Raw genomic sequence first — 16,354 nt, forward strand, 5'->3', positions numbered from 1 at the left:
AAGTAAGCTTCGATAAGCGCTACCGAAGCTATCTTAAACGACGATAGCGTAGCTAGCGAGATTAAGGGAAAAAAGGCCTCGAAGAGATATATATAGCGGCCCGAGATAATAATATTATTCCTTAAGTTCTTATATAAGGCTTAAAATAAGGGTAGGCTCGAGTTAAATAAAGCTATATATATAAAGTCGATAATAGAGACAATTATATTATTACTTAAGGACCGTTTTTTATCGCTATACTTAAATTAGACCGTTAAGAGACTATATAACTATTATAATAACCTTTAGAAGAAATATCGCTATTTCTTATAGATAAGAGACTTTTATAGTATAGGCTATATATATAATAAAGAGATAAGTATATTTAAGGCTATAAATAAATAATAGGCTAAATATAATTAAAGATTTAAAGAAAAGGGGTATTAATTATATATAGTTAGCTTGCCTTAAGTAAGTCTATATAATATTATTTTCCTATTAAATACGTTTATTATTAGCTATATTATTAAAGTCGATAATAATAAAGGGATTAAGGTAATTAATCTTAATAGCTTCTTATAAATAAAGGAGGCCTAAGAGACTATTAAAGAAGCTAAAGCTAATAATAAAGCTAAAGATAAAGATAAAGTTAAAGATAAAGGTATATAGCTATTAATATTAACGCTAATATTAAAGGCATTAATAATAACGCTAGCTATATAAGGTATTTTAGTTACTTCTTTATTATTTAATTAATAAGTAATAAAGTAAACTATAAGCTCTATATTATTATTATAGTAGTTAAGGAAGAAGTAAATAGTCGATAATAATATTATAGGCTTATTAGATTTAGTCTTTATATCTCTTTATAATTTAGTATTATTATAAACTTTATTTATAATATTAAATTATAAGCTTAGCGCTAATAATATCGAGAAGGCTTTAAGGGATTATAAAAGTTAGTTTAAGTAACTATAGCTATATTAACTTATTAAGTTTATTATTACTATAATAAAGAAATATTAGGTAATTATATAAAATAGCGCTAGCGATAATAAGGTATTAAAGAAGGTATACCTTAATAGCTAAATAAGGCTATTTATTAAAGGCATTAATAAAGCTATTAATATAAGCGTTAATAAAGCTATTAATATAGGCGTTAAAAGGGTAGGCCTTATTAACGATAAAGATAATAACTTTTTTATATAAGCGGCTAGCTAGTTAGCCTTATAGGCTAAATAGCTATTTAAATATATATAAAGTATGCCTTTTTACTCCTTTATAATATAATATATTATAGCTATATTTTTAACCTTTTAACCTCTCTATTCTTTATTAAAGCTATTATTAAATATATCTTTACTTTCTATTATATCTATAAGGTATACTTTATATATATCTTAGTTATCCTTTACGATAATATTATAAAACTCCTTTATTATCTCGCTAGCTAGCTAAATTACTTTCTTATATAATTAATCGAGATCTTCCTTTAACTTAGCCTTAAATAATATATCGATATTACTATTAAGCTAGATAAAGTTCTAAAGGCCTATTATAATATATATAATCTTTATTTAGCTATAGAAATAGTATTCTATTAAGTTATACTTTACGATCTTAAACTTCTTTTTTAGCTAATTAAAAACCTACTTTATAATAACTTAAAGCTTTATATAATAAAGATTAAAAAGCTCTTTAGCTTTAATAAGCTTATTTAATATATATCTTTAATTATCGAGATAATAATAAACGCTAACTAAAGGTATAAGGATTCCTTTAGATATAAGGAAGCCTTAATCGCTAAGATAATAATAGTTCGTTAATACTTTAAAGCTTATATTTATCGTAATTTATAAAAGTATTATATTATTTATATTACTTTTTACGTTAATAAGAACGTATATAAAGAGCCTATTAAGTATTATAGTAATAAGTATATTTTACGTTAAGTTACCTTTATAATTATAAAACTAGCATTAATAAGTCTTTAATATTTAAGCTATAATTAAGGTCTTATTAATAACGCTAATATAGTTAATAAAGGTATAATATTTTATAGACTTAGCGATACTTAAAAATATAAAGCTATTTAAAGGCTAATAAATAAAGGTAATATATAACTTCTATATAGGATTTAAGACTACTTAAAAGATAATTAATATAATACTTTTATTAATATTAAATAAGGTTATTACGGACCGTTAAACTTACCTATAGCTATATATATAAAAGAAGAATATAACCTTTATCTTTAAGGACTAATATCGTAACTACTTTAGGTTTATATTTACCTTTAGCTAGCTATAGAGCTTATAGAAGGTCTCTTTATCTATTTAAAATAGGCTAAAGAAAGCTAACTTTAGACCTTTAAGTAAATTATTAACCTTTATAAAAGTAGCTTTAAGTCTATTAGCGTTAATAACTTTACGAGCCTTATATAAGATATAAGACCTTTAAATTAATATATTATATAACGTTATAACGAGGCTATTAACTAAGGCTATAATAATAGTATTTAACGTAAGCTATTAATAAAGGAATAAAAATTACTATTACCGTAATTATTATAGTTAAAAAGATATCTTTATATATAATTATAGCGCGATAAGTAAGACGATTTAAGCCGTTAAGGCTACTCTCTTATATATATATAAAATATATATAGTATAGAGGAACGCGCCGATAGGGGTTATTATAAAGGGTTAATTAAGAAACTATACCTTTAAAGCGCGGGTTTCTTTATAGCACTATAATAATTACCTTATAGCTTAAAAAGGTATAGATACTAAGAAAATGCGTCCTTTTAGGTATAGCGGTAGAAGATATATCGCGACGTCTATATAACTTAAGACCCCTGCCGTTCCCTTCGTCTAACCTAATTTTCTATTGCCGGAAGAGGATAAGAGGCATTTTTCATTTTATCTGCGTCCTTAAAAACCTACTTTTGCCACCTCTATTATGCTAATAGAGGCTTGCCGAGCAGGGCCTAAGCCTTCCGAAGCCAGCGAATTAATACGTAGGAGTGCAGTGTGTCAAGACGTCGCATAAAGTACATTGCTCGCGAGTGAAATATTCCAGGATCCTGTATGGCAGACTTTATCTTTAGTTAAGCAAGGACTCGCTCAATCGGCACGGTGTATGTAGCAATAGCAAGAAGAGCGCATAACACCTTTGGGCTCCTGCGTCGGTAAGCCAGAGGCTAGGAGCAGCAGAGAGCTCTGGCACGATCTCCCCCTACGTTGTTCCCAACATCCTGGACAACCACCTCAGCACCGACCCTTGCCTCACCTTATTAACGCGCGCCTCCTCGCTTCAACTCACCTACGGCGTGCCTGTTCATGCCAATGTGTAGAATCAAATATCCGCCGCTCACTCCTCGCATGACACCTCAGGAATAGTAGCATCGCCGCGACAGCAGACACCCAATGGCGCCGGTGCGGGCCAACAGCGGCTCAGGCAGCCGGCCAGCCGCCCCGACGTCGTCCCTTGGCCGGATATGGAGGGTCAGTTGAGATTCTCTGCCTCTCTGTATTGCCTTGCCGGGTGGCATTGACTGACGATGGATGCGCGTTGCAGAACACTCATGCGCCCGACTACGTTGGCTTCCTCGTCTTGCTCGCGGCCTGGATCGTGGTAAGCCTCACTCCCTTCTATGCCACCTCCGCTGCGGCCTCGTCTGACGTACATACATACAGATCGTCAGTCTCGTCACGCCGTTCCACCGCATGTTTTTCATCAACGATCTCACCATCTCGTACCCGCACGCCGAACATGAGCGCGTCTCCGTCCGTACGTTCCGCTCCGCCCATGCTCCTCCTTTCCACGCTTCTCTTCGCGTCACCCAGAGAGCATGCTCACTCACAGACTCGTCTCCCATCTAGCCATGAACTTTGTCTACGCCCTCTTCGTACCCCTGGGCGTCCTCATCGCCTTCAACATCGCCCGCCGCAGCCCCTTCGCCAAGCACGAGGCCACCTACCTCCCCTTCCTCATCAGCATCACCCTCACCTCCGTCCTCACCGACATCGTCAAGAACGCCGTGGGCCGCCCCCGGCCCGACCTCCTCGCTCGCTGCGCCCCAGCCCCTGGCACCAAGCCCGACGTGCTCGTCACTATCGACGTCTGCACCGCCACCCCGCGCGACGGCCATGCCCTGCAGGACGGCTGGCGCTCCTTCCCCTCGGGTCACTCGTCATTTTCCTTTGCCGGGCTCGGCTTCCTGAGCCTCTTCCTCGCCGGCCAACTGCGCGTGTTTCGTTACGCTGCGGGTGGCCGCGACCTCAGCCGGGCGCTGCTCTGCCTGACTCCCCTTGTCGGCGCCGCATTGATTGCCATCTCCCGCTGCGAGGACTACCGCCACGATGTCTACGACGTGTGCGTCGGGTCCGCCCTCGGCATGGCGGTAGCTTATTGGAGCTACAGACGGCATTGGCCGCGGCTGTCGGCGGCCACGTGCGATGAGCCGTATCCGCCGCCGAGCGCAGAAACCCGGTCGCCGGCGTGGCATCGCGTTCGCGATGAGGAGGAGGGCGTCGACGTAGGCCACGATTATGAACTGGAACATGTCCCATCCGCGAGAGGCTGATATTGCAGCAGGGTCTCCGATGATAGAAGGGCTCGGATAGGGAGCGGTATTCTGGCTATAGCAGAGCCCTGGCTATAGCAGGGCTTGTATGATAGACGTATGGCATGACCAGCGCGCGTTACCAAATGTATTGTTACAAGGCTGTCTGAGCAGTATCAACGGCAGCAGCCCATACTATGTCGTCTAATCCCACCATGACCTCGGCCTCTTCTACTTCTCCTCGGTGTCCTCGCTTTTAGCCAGATCATGCTCCTTCAATAGGGCCGTGATCTCGTCTGCACTCCACAGCCGGTGGTAAATCTTGCCATCCTCGGTTTGTCCTACCGTCGCGAATTCAACTGCACCTGGTCAGAAAATGTCGCAAATTGAGGCTCCATACGGATCGAATGACGACCGCCACTTACTCTTCTCGCTGCTCAGCTTGGTCGAGTCCATTGTCTTGCTCAGCACCTTGACCGCCATGCCGCATGCCTCCTTGAGGGTGCAGTCCTCCTTGTAGTCCTGCTTGAGCAGGCTCTGCGCGCTGGCGTTGTTGGCACCGGCACTCGTGGCTTTCCAACCACCGTAGTTGCCCGACGGGTTGCTGAGGTACAGCTGGAACTGCCGCCGCGGGTCCCAGCCAGCGTAGATGAAGGAAACGCCAAACGGCCGCAGACCGCCGTGCTGTGTGTAGCCCTGCTTTAGGTCGCACAGCCGGCGGACCAGCTGCTCGCAAGGGATGTCTTCGTTGTAGGTGAGGAGGTAGCGCTGGGCGGCTTGCCGGGCGTAGTTGATGAGGATGTTGGCATCGGCGGTCATGCCGGCGACGGCGCAGATCATGTTGCTGAGGCACAGCGGGTGTCAGCTAATCGGCTCGTTTTGTGCTCCGCTTCTCTTCAAACCCATGCGTGCATGTCTTACTCGTTGAGAACGTAGAGCTTCTCGGCCGACGTGTCCTGCTCCAGCAGCTTCGACGTCACTTTGCGCTCGGCGGCGAGGACGATGCCGTCCTTGGCGAGGATGCCAATGGCGGTGCCGGCGTGTGAGATGGCTTCCAGAGCGTACTCAACCTGATACAGGCGGCCCTCAGGCGAGAAGATGGTTGTCTGGGCGGGTCAGCGCGAGTGCCCCGTCATGGTGCCATGAGCTTGCGGGTTGCTGTACGTACTCTGGAATCGTAACGGCGAGACATGATTGCGGCTGCGAACGATTGCTGTGGGGGGGACGTTGCTTGTCCGTCAGAGGGAGAGTGCCACGCTTGAGCAACGACGGAAGTGTTGGCGGCCGAGATGGTGAAGCGTTGCGGGTTCACAGGCTTCAGACTGGAGATGTTGCAGGGCGGCGTCACTGGGTGGCAGGCGGTCGGAGCTCCAGGCACAGAGCTGCCGCGTAGCTTCACGGCCAGGCTGGGCCGGTCACGCTCCATTGGGACCGCGTGCAAGGCAGGTGGACCACCCTCAGTACATCTGTGCCGAAGTTCATCCGCTCCCGACCCTCGTCCCTGACAGACGTCGATGTGGGCAAGTGGGCCAGGCCAGGAAACGGCACGGAAAAACTTGGTGCCTCATCGGTCAGGTGTCTAGCACCTTCTGCGGGCAGCAATCTCGGCCCAGGACCTAGCCTGTCGCGTGCAGCTAATGCTGGCGGTGGGCATATTTGTCCAGCCCGTTAACTCCTACCGTGCCACATCTCACTCCTGCCATCTCCACCACCCAAACACAACCTGCCCAAAACCTCAGATTTCATCATTTCCTACCCACATCTCTCCATCTGCCCGCGCCACAGCAGCCATATTCTGTCGACCCCCGGCACGCAGCGTCACAACTGCCTTCTGTAGGGCGCTACCAGCAGTTTCGCCCCCGCGGAGCTTTTGAGGGACGGTTTCACGCGCCTGACGCGACGCCTACGTCAACGGCTCTGCTCGCGTACGAGGCTCAAGTTCGCCGTCTAGGCTTGAACTTTTGCGTCTCTCTTTTTGGCGCGTGTTGAGAGACATTTTGAAACGTGCGTCTGCCTGACTGGCGACGACGTCGTTTGTTTCGAGGATTGGGGGATTCTGTCGCGCGTTTGGAATCGGACGTTCGCCACTATAGTCGTGATCTAGTGCAGTCTGCTTCGTAAAACCACATGTCCATCTGGCAGGACAGACAGGCTTTGTTTCCTCCGCAACAGTAGACAATCGGTCAAAGTCCACGCGACCCCTCCGGCACGTTTCCCATCACAGGCATCGCCATGTCTGGTAAGCGATCCACGTCCAGCTCACAGCCCTCGCGAGGAGGACGCCGCACGCATACAGTCCTTTGGGGCGGCTGGAACGCGTTCAGCACAAGAGGAGCATTACTGACAAGGTCCGCGTCAACAGGCGAAGCAGAACCCCGGCGCTCCGTCCGGGCGACCAAGGGGCAGCACACGAAATCCTTTGACGAGCTCGAGCCCGCCGCGCCAAAGCGACGACAGACCAAGAAGAGCAAGAAGGCGCTGGAGAAGGAGCAGTCGCAGGAGCCGGACGAGGTGATACGGTGCGTCTGCGGTGCCACCGAGCAGGACGAGGACTCGGGCGAGGCCTGGATCTCGTGCGAGACGTGCTTCGTCTGGCAGCACAATGTCTGCGTCGGTGTGAGCTCCTTTGAGGACGAGATTCCCGAGAACTACTGGTGCGAGCGATGCCGACCTCAGGACCACAAGGAGCTCCTTGAGGGTATGGCCCGCGGCGAGAAGCCGTGGGAGGCCCGCCGCAAGGCTCACGAGCTGGAAGAGGCCGAGCGAAAGAAGAAAAAGGGCGGCAGGAAAGCCAAGGGCAAGAGAACTAGCGACCCCAAGGACGAGCTGGACAAGGAGACGACGAGGAGCAAGTCCAAGGCCTCACCGACGCCCGACGCCGCCGGACCCAAGGACAAGAAAGACGCCGCCCCGAAGCAGGTCAAGCGCAAGACTCGCGACGACTCGCACGACATGGACGGAAAGGTAAGACGACAGAAGACGCTTTTAGGCTATGAGGCAGCAGCTAACAGTGCACGGCAGTCTGCCAAGCTCAGACGAACATCGGATCGGGACGCCATCCCAGTGTCGTCGACCAAGTACACGCCGCCGAACGACCTGGCGACGTCTGTGACGACGCTCCCTGGACAGCGAGTTGGCCCGGCCAAGGCGCTCAAGAAGTCGTTGACACACGTCATCACAGCCATGGTCAAGAAGCAGGAGCTTGAGGTCCCCGAGGACGAGACAGAAGATAACATGGCGGAAAAATACGCGCTGCAGATCGAGCGTGCTGTGTTCGACACACACCCGGTGGCCAACGGGAACAAGGAGTACAGCCAGCAGATAAAATCGCTGGCGTTCAACCTCAAGAACAATCCCGAGATATGCCGCGGCCTGGTGGACGGCGTGCACTCTCCCACGACCCTCGCCGTTATGACGTCGGAGCAGCTCGCGTCGGCGGAGCTCCAGCGTCAGACGGCCGAGATGCGAGCAAAGGCCGAGAAGCAGTCGATCCTGTACACGCAGGATACGGGTCCGCGGGTGCGCCGGACGCACAAGGGCGAGGAGGTGGTGGAGGACGAGAGCGTCATCAATGACGCGCCGATGCCCATGGCGGGAGGCCCTCGACGAGGCGGCACCACGGCGGGGGCGGCTGGCGACCGACAGTCGCCCACGGTGAAGCGCGAGTCGGTGAGCGGTGAGGCAGGGGCCAGGCCGCCGTCTCAGGGAGGAGGAGGAGGAGATGGCGGCGGACAGTCCCCGACACAGTCCAATTTCGACATCAAAAAGGTCTTTTCGACGGTCAAGTCTCCAACGGCAGCGCACAATCGGCGGCCATCAGCGCCGGCCGTCCACACCAACGGGCCGGGCTTCGACCCGGACGTGGACCGGCTGCTGCAGGACGAGACCGAGTCACCACCGTACTCGCCGACGGAGGAGTCGCACGACCCAGACGTGGTGTGGAAGGGTTCGCTAGCAATGAGCTCCATCGCCGACTTCGCGGCGACCGCCAAGCACGTCGGCGGCGCCGATTTTAGCAACTTTGGCCCATGGTCCAAGCTGATACCCAAGCGCATGACGGTCGCGGGCCGCATTCAGCAGCAGAAGGCCATCGAGTACCTGTGCAGCCTGCGGTACAGCAATCTGACCGATATTATCGTCGTCAGCATCGCCCCCGCATCGGCCGACTCGCGGTCCGAGTTCAACGCCCTCGTCGACTACTTCCTCAGTAAGGGTCGGTATGGCGTTGTGGGCGACAAGGTGGCCGGCAACGTGCGCGACACGTACCTTGTGCCCGTTCCCGCGGGCGATGACGAGCATCCCGAGTTCATGCTCAACCTCGTCGACAACCACATCCCCAAGTCGCGCGCGGAGCCTATGTTGCTGGCCGTGTTCGTGTACCGCAACGACCCGGAACAGCTTCGCCAGGCGCAGGAGGCTTCGGCCATGCAGGCGCTGCACCACGCGGCGGCATCGCCCACGCCCGCGTCCGCGGCGTACGGAAGCCAGCGCAGCAACTCGACGTCTGGACCAGCCTTTTCCCCAGCGACGCCCCAAGGCCCGTTTGCGCAACAGAGCTTCTCGCCTGGGCAGTCTGTGTCGGCCCATTCTGCAACGCCGGTACCCATCCCGCAGCCGCCTCACACAGCGCGACCAGCGGCGGCCCCTCCACAGGGAGGCCCATCACCACCGACTGGGGCTGGCGTGCCGACGACACCGAGCCTGAGCCAGTCGCCGCCTACAGAGGAACAAAAGGTGCAGATGCAGAAGGAAGGACAAGCCATGGCGGCTGAGGTGCTAGGCCCGGTATTCATCGCAGTGCCGACGGTGCAGTTCATCCTGCCGCAGGCTTTCCAGATGTCGCGGCGCGAATGGGAAGTGGTGCGTGGCATCTACGAGCGCGAGCCGCGCGCGCGCGAGGATCTACAGTACCTGGGTGCGCTCCTCGAGAAGCAGAGCGCAGACCAGCGCGCGGAGTCTGGCGGTGCGGCGGCGGCGCCAACTGCTACGGCAGCAGCGACGAGCATGGCGGCGCGCAAGGCGGCGTAGATGGACGCGCCCATCTCGCGGCGACGTGTCATGCCAGGCGTTCTTGGAACAGATGATGAGGATCTTGTGATGACGGGGCTTTCTTTTCATGGTTTCGACCTCATTTCCGTTTCTGTTCAGTGTATACCCCCTCTTGTGTCGTTGATGTTTTATCAGAGGGAAAGGGGGGGACTCACGTGCACGCGTACGCGCACGCGCGCGTCCTCGACCGGCGTTTATTAGGTCGCCTCCGCGACTGACTGGGGGGCGGGCGGCGGTTTGTTACTTTCAACGTGGGGGACCGCCCCACGACTGTCGATTACAGTGACGATGACGACAAGGGAAGGATTCACGTGGGGTGCTGGCAGCGTGCTACTACCTGCTGTTGTGGACAGTTAGTTGTTGTCGTTTCCGTGGGTGCCATTCTGTGGCGTTTGAGGGTGATTGTAGGAGGCACCTGCCAGCCTACTTTCGAGTAGCCACGATACCTTGACTTGGCTTGGGGGGCGTGCCTGGTACTGGTGTAGAAATTAAAATTGTCTATGATTACTGCCCTCTTGATGCGTACTATGCGCTGCCTCTCGACTCATATATGCATGCATGCATGCCTACGTTTATAGCATGAGCGTGCGTGGGGCTGGGCTGGCCCTTGTGTCCTGTCTCGTCGAGGCTTGGTGAACAACCAACACGGCGTATCTACGTAGGATCAGCCGGTGTGTGAATAATGTTAGCGTCGTGCCAAAGAACCATCAGTCTTCGGCATGTACAATTTAGGTCAGAGCAGACCAATAAAGGGGTGCGTTTATGAATGGCCCATTACTGCACCGCCATGCCGCAGAATTATCTATTCTACTTCATCCAACGCGCCGTCCCTCACGCACGCACTCACTCGCCCACTCACTCACTCACACGAGTCACTGCCTTGTTGACTGTGGAGGTCGTGCGTGTCGTCGGCATTCAGCCACACCACGCTCGGGCCCCCGTCCAAACCCCACACGCGATGACGTCTCCCGCCGTAGTAGCACTGCCCTCGATCGACTGACCGACTCCTCTTGGCTGGCCGTCCGTGCCTTTCCCGCGGAGCATTGACCTTGATATCCTCGCCAGAACACCTAATTACAACATAATGCTCATCTCAAGCCCAACCCCCCAAACACATCCCCATACCCCGAGGAATTGATCGCAAGAAGCAGCAGCAGCAGTCCATCATAACAGCATCTATTTGTGTGCCACCCACCCTCCTGCGCTGCGCTGCGAGCTTGAGACAAAAGGGCGTTCGGCCACCCACCACTATCACAACTACCATCACCACAGCTACCACTACCACCACCACCAACGCAGAATCACCACCACCACCGACGAAAAAGAAAGAAAAGAAAAACCATGGCCCTCGCGTGCAAACCCTCGCCCATCAACCGCGGCGGGCCTGGCTCCTCCGCCTCCTCCCTGGCCGAGAGCATCGTCAAGCCTGCGGGCGACAAAACGCCGTGCATCGATTGCGGCGACTTTGAGTGCTGCTGCATTCCCATCCCCTGCACCGTCATGTGAGCCGCCTGCGGACGCGGTTTACCCCCAAACCCCACCCTTCTCCCACGCCTTGGGGCACCGGTTGTGGTGGGTTGTTGATAGACGCGACGCGGACACCGAGTAGACGCCATCGTCGGGGAGAACGATGAAGAGGGTAGGCAGACGAGGGGGAGGAGCATCGAAAATGCCCGAGGCTATCGCGCCGTCTTGACCGCTGGACCGGGTTAGGTTAGGCGATGCGGGATCGAGCAAGCAAGCGCGCGCGGTCATGTTGCCGCTACCATCTTTCGAATCACACTAGAAGCAGTCAATTTAATGAGAACCATGTCTATTGTTCTATCAAGACTCCGCCGCCGCCCCTCCGCGTAATGGTATCAAGTCGTTAATCGTCACGCCAGCGCCGCATCTGTCGCCGCCCAAGCCCCCCTCTCCCGCTCCCTCGCCAGCCTTACTCTCTCCGCCTCAACGCCGTCATCGCTCCCACCATCGCCGCTAATTAGAGCAGCAGCAGCAGCAGCATCTCCGGCCGACGTCTGCTGCTGCTGCTGCTGCTGCTTCCCTTCCGCCGCTGTCGTCGTCAGCCCCAAGCTGCCCAGCCCCTCGAGCACGCTCCGCGCCTTATCCACCTGCGTGCGAATGGCCAGCGTCTCGGCGCGCGTCCGGTCGAGGTGATCCTGCATCATCTCAATGGCCGACTCGCGCGCCTGATGCGGCCTGTACTCGTTGAGAACGTGGTGTACGTTAATGAAGAGTGTCCGCAGGTCTGCCGTCTTGGCCTCGGCGTGCGCTGGGTTGCGCGACAGCACGCCCGCCAGCTCCAGGAAGTTGAGGAGCAGCGACTTGGTCAGCTTCTTCAGCTCAAACGCCCGGTCGTAATGCTTGGCATCTTTGGCGTTTGCCTGTCCGTCGTCGTCTGCGCCGGCGCCGCCCGTTTTGTTGCCGCCCGCACTGTTGGTGTTCGTAGAGGGGAGGTTCGTAATGCCTTGCTCCTCGAGCGTCGGCAGCTTATCGTCGAGCTGCGTCACGTCCATCCATCAGCCACAACCGCACGTACCAAAACAGGAGGGGCAGATCCCGCAAGTACCATGTACTGATCGCCAAAGACGCGCCATCGGCCGTCGGTGGGCTCTGGAGGCGGCTCCAAATTGGCCAGGTCCTCTGGTACGCCTGGCAGCCGTAGGGTCGTTGTTGAGGCATCGCCCTCGTCGCCGACATGTTCCGCGTGGGCTGCCCGCAGGTCCTCGATCCGCGCGATCCTGTCAGGCGTAAAGTCCCTCCAAAAGGGCGGCGGGTTGGGAAACGTGGACGCGAGCGAGTGCGGCTCCTGGTCGGCCATGGTGGACGCGCAGGCGCGTAGCTATCGCATCGATTGGGGGGCCAACTTGTTGGTAAGAATGAAAGAATGTTGCGATCGACGCGTTGAGGAAGTGTCGTCTGCAGGAGAACAGTAACGTATTGCCTTGGTCGAGCACTCAGATGGCGGAACAATGCTGAAGCTGCGAATGGAGTCCCCAGTTAGAGACGGAGGTGACGAAGCGGACCACAGGCAGGCAGGAAGTGCCGTTAAGAAACCCGGTACCTTACTAGGTAGTAAGGTCAATATTGAGGTGGTAGTGACTAGCGTCTGGCAGCGCCATGCCCAGAGCCTCTGTTGCTGCAGGGGTCGAGGCTTTTGGCGGGGTGAATCCGGTGGAGTGAGGTGGGCTGGATCCTGGCCATGCCCGGGTAATCACCGGGTCGAGCCAGCTGATATCTTACAGCTGAGCTGCTGATCTATGCCTACTTGACGGAGTACATGTCCGCCTGATGACCTCCAAACTTCCCACGGCCTGGCCCAAGCTTCGACTTTGACTTCCAAATATCCTCTCCTCGGTCCTTCGCCTCCCAACTGCATCCACATGGCGGATTGAGGCTGCCCATCGCCGGCATCTGCCCCGTCTCCCTTCCGCTCGCCTGCTCCCCTCCTCCTCTCAAGTCTCAACCCCATCTGTTCCCCGTCCAGCTCCCCCGCCTCCACCGCCGCCGCCGCCGCAGCCATACGACGACCCAACCTCCATTCCGTCTCTCAGCCATTCCTCCCGCACCTGTCCCTAGACGGGGAAGCCCTCGACTGGCTAGTAGACCCTTTTTGGCCCTGGTTAGTCGCGGGCCGCACCCACCCAGCACCCACGTCCCCCTTCCTCACCCATCATGGCCGACGTCCGCTCCCTCCTCCGCCAACAGCGCGCGGCCCGGCGCATCGACCACCCCAACGCCGCCTATACCGACTCGGGCAAGCTGCTCTGCACACTGTGTCGCGAAAACGTCAAGGCCGAGGGCCTCTGGGAGGGCCACCTGGCCGGTGAGGGCCATAGGAAGCGGGCAGCAGCAGCTACTACTACTGCACAGCGGCAACAACACCAGCAGCTGCAGGGAGGGCACGCAGACGACGACGACAACGACGGCGGCAACAGAAACGGCAACAAGCCGCACCAGGAAGCACAGGCGCCAATACCCTCTCATAAGAGGAAACTGGACGCCGCCATGGCCGACGACGGCGACGACGGCGACGGCGACGGCGACATGGTCATGGACGATGCCGTGCGGAGGAAACGCAGTAGACCTGACATCTCCGCCCTGGGCAGCATCAGCGAAGACGGGGCCGACGTCGACTCCACGACCGCGGTGACACCCGCGAGCCGGAAGGGCAGCAGCGGCAGCAGCGGCGCCAAGGACGCCAACCTCACTCCGCCCACACTGGCCCGCCGCCTGTCTACAACGCCTTCACAAGGCGTCGAGCTGCAGATTCCCTCCCGGCCCGCCACGCCCTCGCGCCGCGACGGCTCCGGCTCCGGCTCCACACCGACGCCGGGTTCCAATGGCGGGGGCGGCAGCGGGCTCTCCTCCGTCGCGGCACCCCAACCCACCGCCGGGGCATTGTCCCTGCCGTCACGACGCGCCAGCGGTCTCGCCGCGACGCTCGCCTCCGCCACCGACGCAACCGACGCAACCGATGCACACCGCCCGAGCCCTGTGGCGCCTGAAGTCGACGAGTCCGAGTGGGCCGCCTTTGAGGCCGACATTGCCGCCGCCGCCGCCGGGGAGGGACGGAACCCCCCTATGGCCACGTCCTACTCCGCCGACGCCGTCATCTCCGCACCCGCCATGACCGCTGAGGAATCCGCCGCCGCCGCCGCAGCAGCAGAAGGGGGTGACAGCGATGCCGGTGGTCGCAGAACAAAGGCCGACCGGGACATCGAGGACGAGCGCGAGGATGCAACGCGCGCCATGGAGGACGAGTTCGAAGAGATGCAGGAGCTCGAGCAGCGTGTCCGCCGGCTCAAGGAGCGGAGGGAGGCGTTACTGCGCAAGCGGAGCGAGAGTCAGGGCCAGGAGGCCGCTGCCGCCGCTGCCGCCGCCACGGGGTCGGCTGGAAAGGGCAACCCGGGCAAGGAGAACCTCCAGGGTTCCGCCGTGGTCGAAGAGGACGAGGACGAAGAGGAAGGGGATGAAGAAGACGAGGACGACTGGGATGGGTTCCGATTCCGTACGTCATAGGATAAGGGGGGGAGGGGGGCCGACAGCTTGAAGCGACATTGTAGAAAGTACTCTTGTACAAAACTTAGTGTACATGTCAACAATATGGGGTGGCGTTTCCGGTTGCTTTGCGTCAGCACATTATGCCTACGATCTTCGATTTGTCGTCACACGCGTCCGTCACGGTGAGCGACTCGCTACTGCGAGAGCATGGGAACGACTCGGTACTAGAGTCCCTGAGGTGTGCAACGTGACCCCAGCGCCATTTCGATCCTGTAGCAGTCGTTTTCTTTATAAGAATGACCAAGACCATGCCCCTTACCAACGCCAGGAGAGCCGAGAAAAACGTGAGCCCACTTCGACCACGCACATACATTCAGATTCATGCGGCGATCCTATCCTCCCCGCGACCGACCCTCTCCCAGAAGCGCGTCAGACGCCAGACTCTACCAACGCCGCGACTCTCGTCCATCCTGCGGACGCCCTCCTCCCTCTCGCGAACTTCGCCGCGCCACTTGGCGGCGATCCAGCGGCGCAGGCCGTCCTTGACACGCTCGCGCTCCACGTCCCTGCGGCGAGCGGCGATGGCGGGCGAGACGAGCACGGGGGCCATGCCGGGAACGCACTCGCGGGGGATGACGGCGCGCTCGACGAGCGTCTCTGGAGAGGGGCGGGAGGCGAGGCGGCGCGAGAGGCGGATAGAAACGAGGGAACGGGCGAGGCGGCGCGACACGACCGACGTGTGGGTGAGGAAGATGCTCTGGGCGATAAGGTCGGCAAGAGCAGGCCGCGAAGGGGACCACAGGAGCGGGGGCAGCAAATGTCGTGCGCGGCGTAGTCGGTAGTGGTGAAGGATGGGAGCTAGCGAGATGGTACGGAGGAGGTGGTTCGTCTGCTGCGAGTTTAGCCGACGTAGGCAGTGAACAGTGACGATGACGGTGAAGGAAGCCGTTGGTGATGCTCGGATTGGTCTGAACTTACCCTGGAGGCAGCGAGGAGGTCATTGACGTCGAGAAAGTCAAGGACCTGGAGGAGTATCTCGTTTGGCAGCTGGTCGAGGCAGGGCGGAGCGGCGTAAACAAGGCTGCGGTCGTGGGCCGCAGCCCAGGCCTGCTCCCAGTCGCCGGCCTCGTCGTCGGCTTCGCGACGCGTATCTTCTTTCTGGCACGAGAGTTGGGCATCGATAGCCGTAGGCCACGTCCCTGCCAACTCATCGCCTCTTCCGCCGCTGGCGCCGACGCCGAGCGGCTCTATGTCATCGCAGCCGCGCGAACCGTCGTTGTCGCGAGCGGGCGTCGGCTGCGAGGCTGGAACATGGTAGTGCTGCGCGATGCGCTGGCCCGACCACGAGGCCGCGTCGGGACCCTTGCCCGGGCCCATATCAGGGGGGGGGAGGAAAGGGGGAGGGGGGGGGGGGTGTGTGTCGGAATCAAGGACGTCACGGAGTAGCCGAGAATAGCAAGACGAGCCGGCAAGGCTCACCGGTTTTTACCCTACTACTAACCGACGAGGCTGGGCGATGCTCGTGCGCCCGCCGGGCTCTCGGAAGGCTTGCCCGCCAGGGACAAGGCTCGTTGCGGCCAACTTGGGTCGATGAGTGCTACTACTAGTCGCCCGTCGCGGGTGCTGCTGCTGCCGCCGCTTGGTGGATGCGGCCGGGGTAGGTTGGCGGCGCGCAGAGGTCATCACACATGGCAAAGCGTGATGGCGCCTCAGTCCCCGTCCGGCATGTCGGGCGTATGTAATGTCGGCGGGCCC

At 55.3% G+C, this 16,354-nt stretch overlaps 7 protein-coding genes across 7 annotated transcripts; 3 read left to right on the top strand and 4 right to left on the bottom strand.

The window, feature by feature from the left end:
• The first annotated feature begins 3,082 nt into the window (after positions 1-3,082).
• Positions 3,083-4,761, top strand: JDV02_004279 (uncharacterized protein). Its single transcript, XM_047985481.1, has 4 exons — positions 3,083-3,485; positions 3,559-3,615; positions 3,678-3,771; positions 3,864-4,761. The coding sequence occupies exons 1-4, from the start codon at positions 3,408-3,410 to the stop codon at positions 4,565-4,567; spliced, it is 933 nt and encodes a 310-aa protein (XP_047841458.1). The 5' UTR covers positions 3,083-3,407; the 3' UTR covers positions 4,568-4,761.
• Positions 4,573-5,940, bottom strand: PRE9 (Proteasome endopeptidase complex). The gene is made up of 4 exons (XM_047985482.1): positions 5,715-5,940; positions 5,468-5,652; positions 4,972-5,390; positions 4,573-4,905 (listed from the first exon to the last, which is right to left on the bottom strand). The coding sequence occupies exons 1-4, from the start codon at positions 5,736-5,738 to the stop codon at positions 4,778-4,780; spliced, it is 756 nt and encodes a 251-aa protein (XP_047841459.1). The 5' UTR covers positions 5,739-5,940; the 3' UTR covers positions 4,573-4,777.
• Positions 5,941-6,247: 307 nt separating this feature from the next.
• On the top strand, positions 6,248-10,105 carry BYE1 (Transcription factor bye1). The gene is made up of 2 exons (XM_047985483.1): positions 6,248-7,510; positions 7,568-10,105. The coding sequence occupies exons 1-2, from the start codon at positions 6,779-6,781 to the stop codon at positions 9,572-9,574; spliced, it is 2,739 nt and encodes a 912-aa protein (XP_047841460.1). The 5' UTR covers positions 6,248-6,778; the 3' UTR covers positions 9,575-10,105.
• A 1,302-nt stretch (positions 10,106-11,407) lies between these two features.
• MED7 (Mediator of RNA polymerase II transcription subunit 7) lies at positions 11,408-12,688 on the bottom strand. The gene has a single exon (XM_047985484.1). The coding sequence runs from the start codon at positions 12,109-12,111 to the stop codon at positions 11,470-11,472; it is 642 nt and encodes a 213-aa protein (XP_047841461.1). The 5' UTR covers positions 12,112-12,688; the 3' UTR covers positions 11,408-11,469.
• Positions 12,689-12,809: 121 nt separating this feature from the next.
• JDV02_004283 (uncharacterized protein) lies at positions 12,810-13,118 on the bottom strand (the record flags this gene model as incomplete). Its single annotated transcript, XM_047985485.1, has 1 exon — positions 12,810-13,118. One exon carries the CDS (start codon positions 13,116-13,118, stop codon positions 12,810-12,812), a length of 309 nt encoding a protein of 102 aa, XP_047841462.1.
• On the top strand, positions 12,885-14,749 carry JDV02_004284 (uncharacterized protein). The gene has a single exon (XM_047985486.1). It carries the CDS (start codon positions 13,271-13,273, stop codon positions 14,615-14,617), a length of 1,347 nt encoding a protein of 448 aa, XP_047841463.1. The 5' UTR covers positions 12,885-13,270; the 3' UTR covers positions 14,618-14,749.
• A 229-nt stretch (positions 14,750-14,978) lies between these two features.
• Positions 14,979-15,976, bottom strand: JDV02_004285 (uncharacterized protein; the record flags this gene model as incomplete). Its single annotated transcript, XM_047985487.1, has 2 exons — positions 14,979-15,488; positions 15,578-15,976. The coding sequence occupies 2 exons, from the start codon at positions 15,974-15,976 to the stop codon at positions 14,979-14,981; spliced, it is 909 nt and encodes a 302-aa protein (XP_047841464.1).
• Between the last annotated feature and the right edge of the window lie 378 nt (positions 15,977-16,354).

The sequence above is a fragment of the Purpureocillium takamizusanense genome, chromosome 3 (assembly GCF_022605165.1).
Source record: "Purpureocillium takamizusanense chromosome 3, complete sequence".
Taxonomy (NCBI): domain Eukaryota; kingdom Fungi; phylum Ascomycota; class Sordariomycetes; order Hypocreales; family Ophiocordycipitaceae; genus Purpureocillium; species Purpureocillium takamizusanense.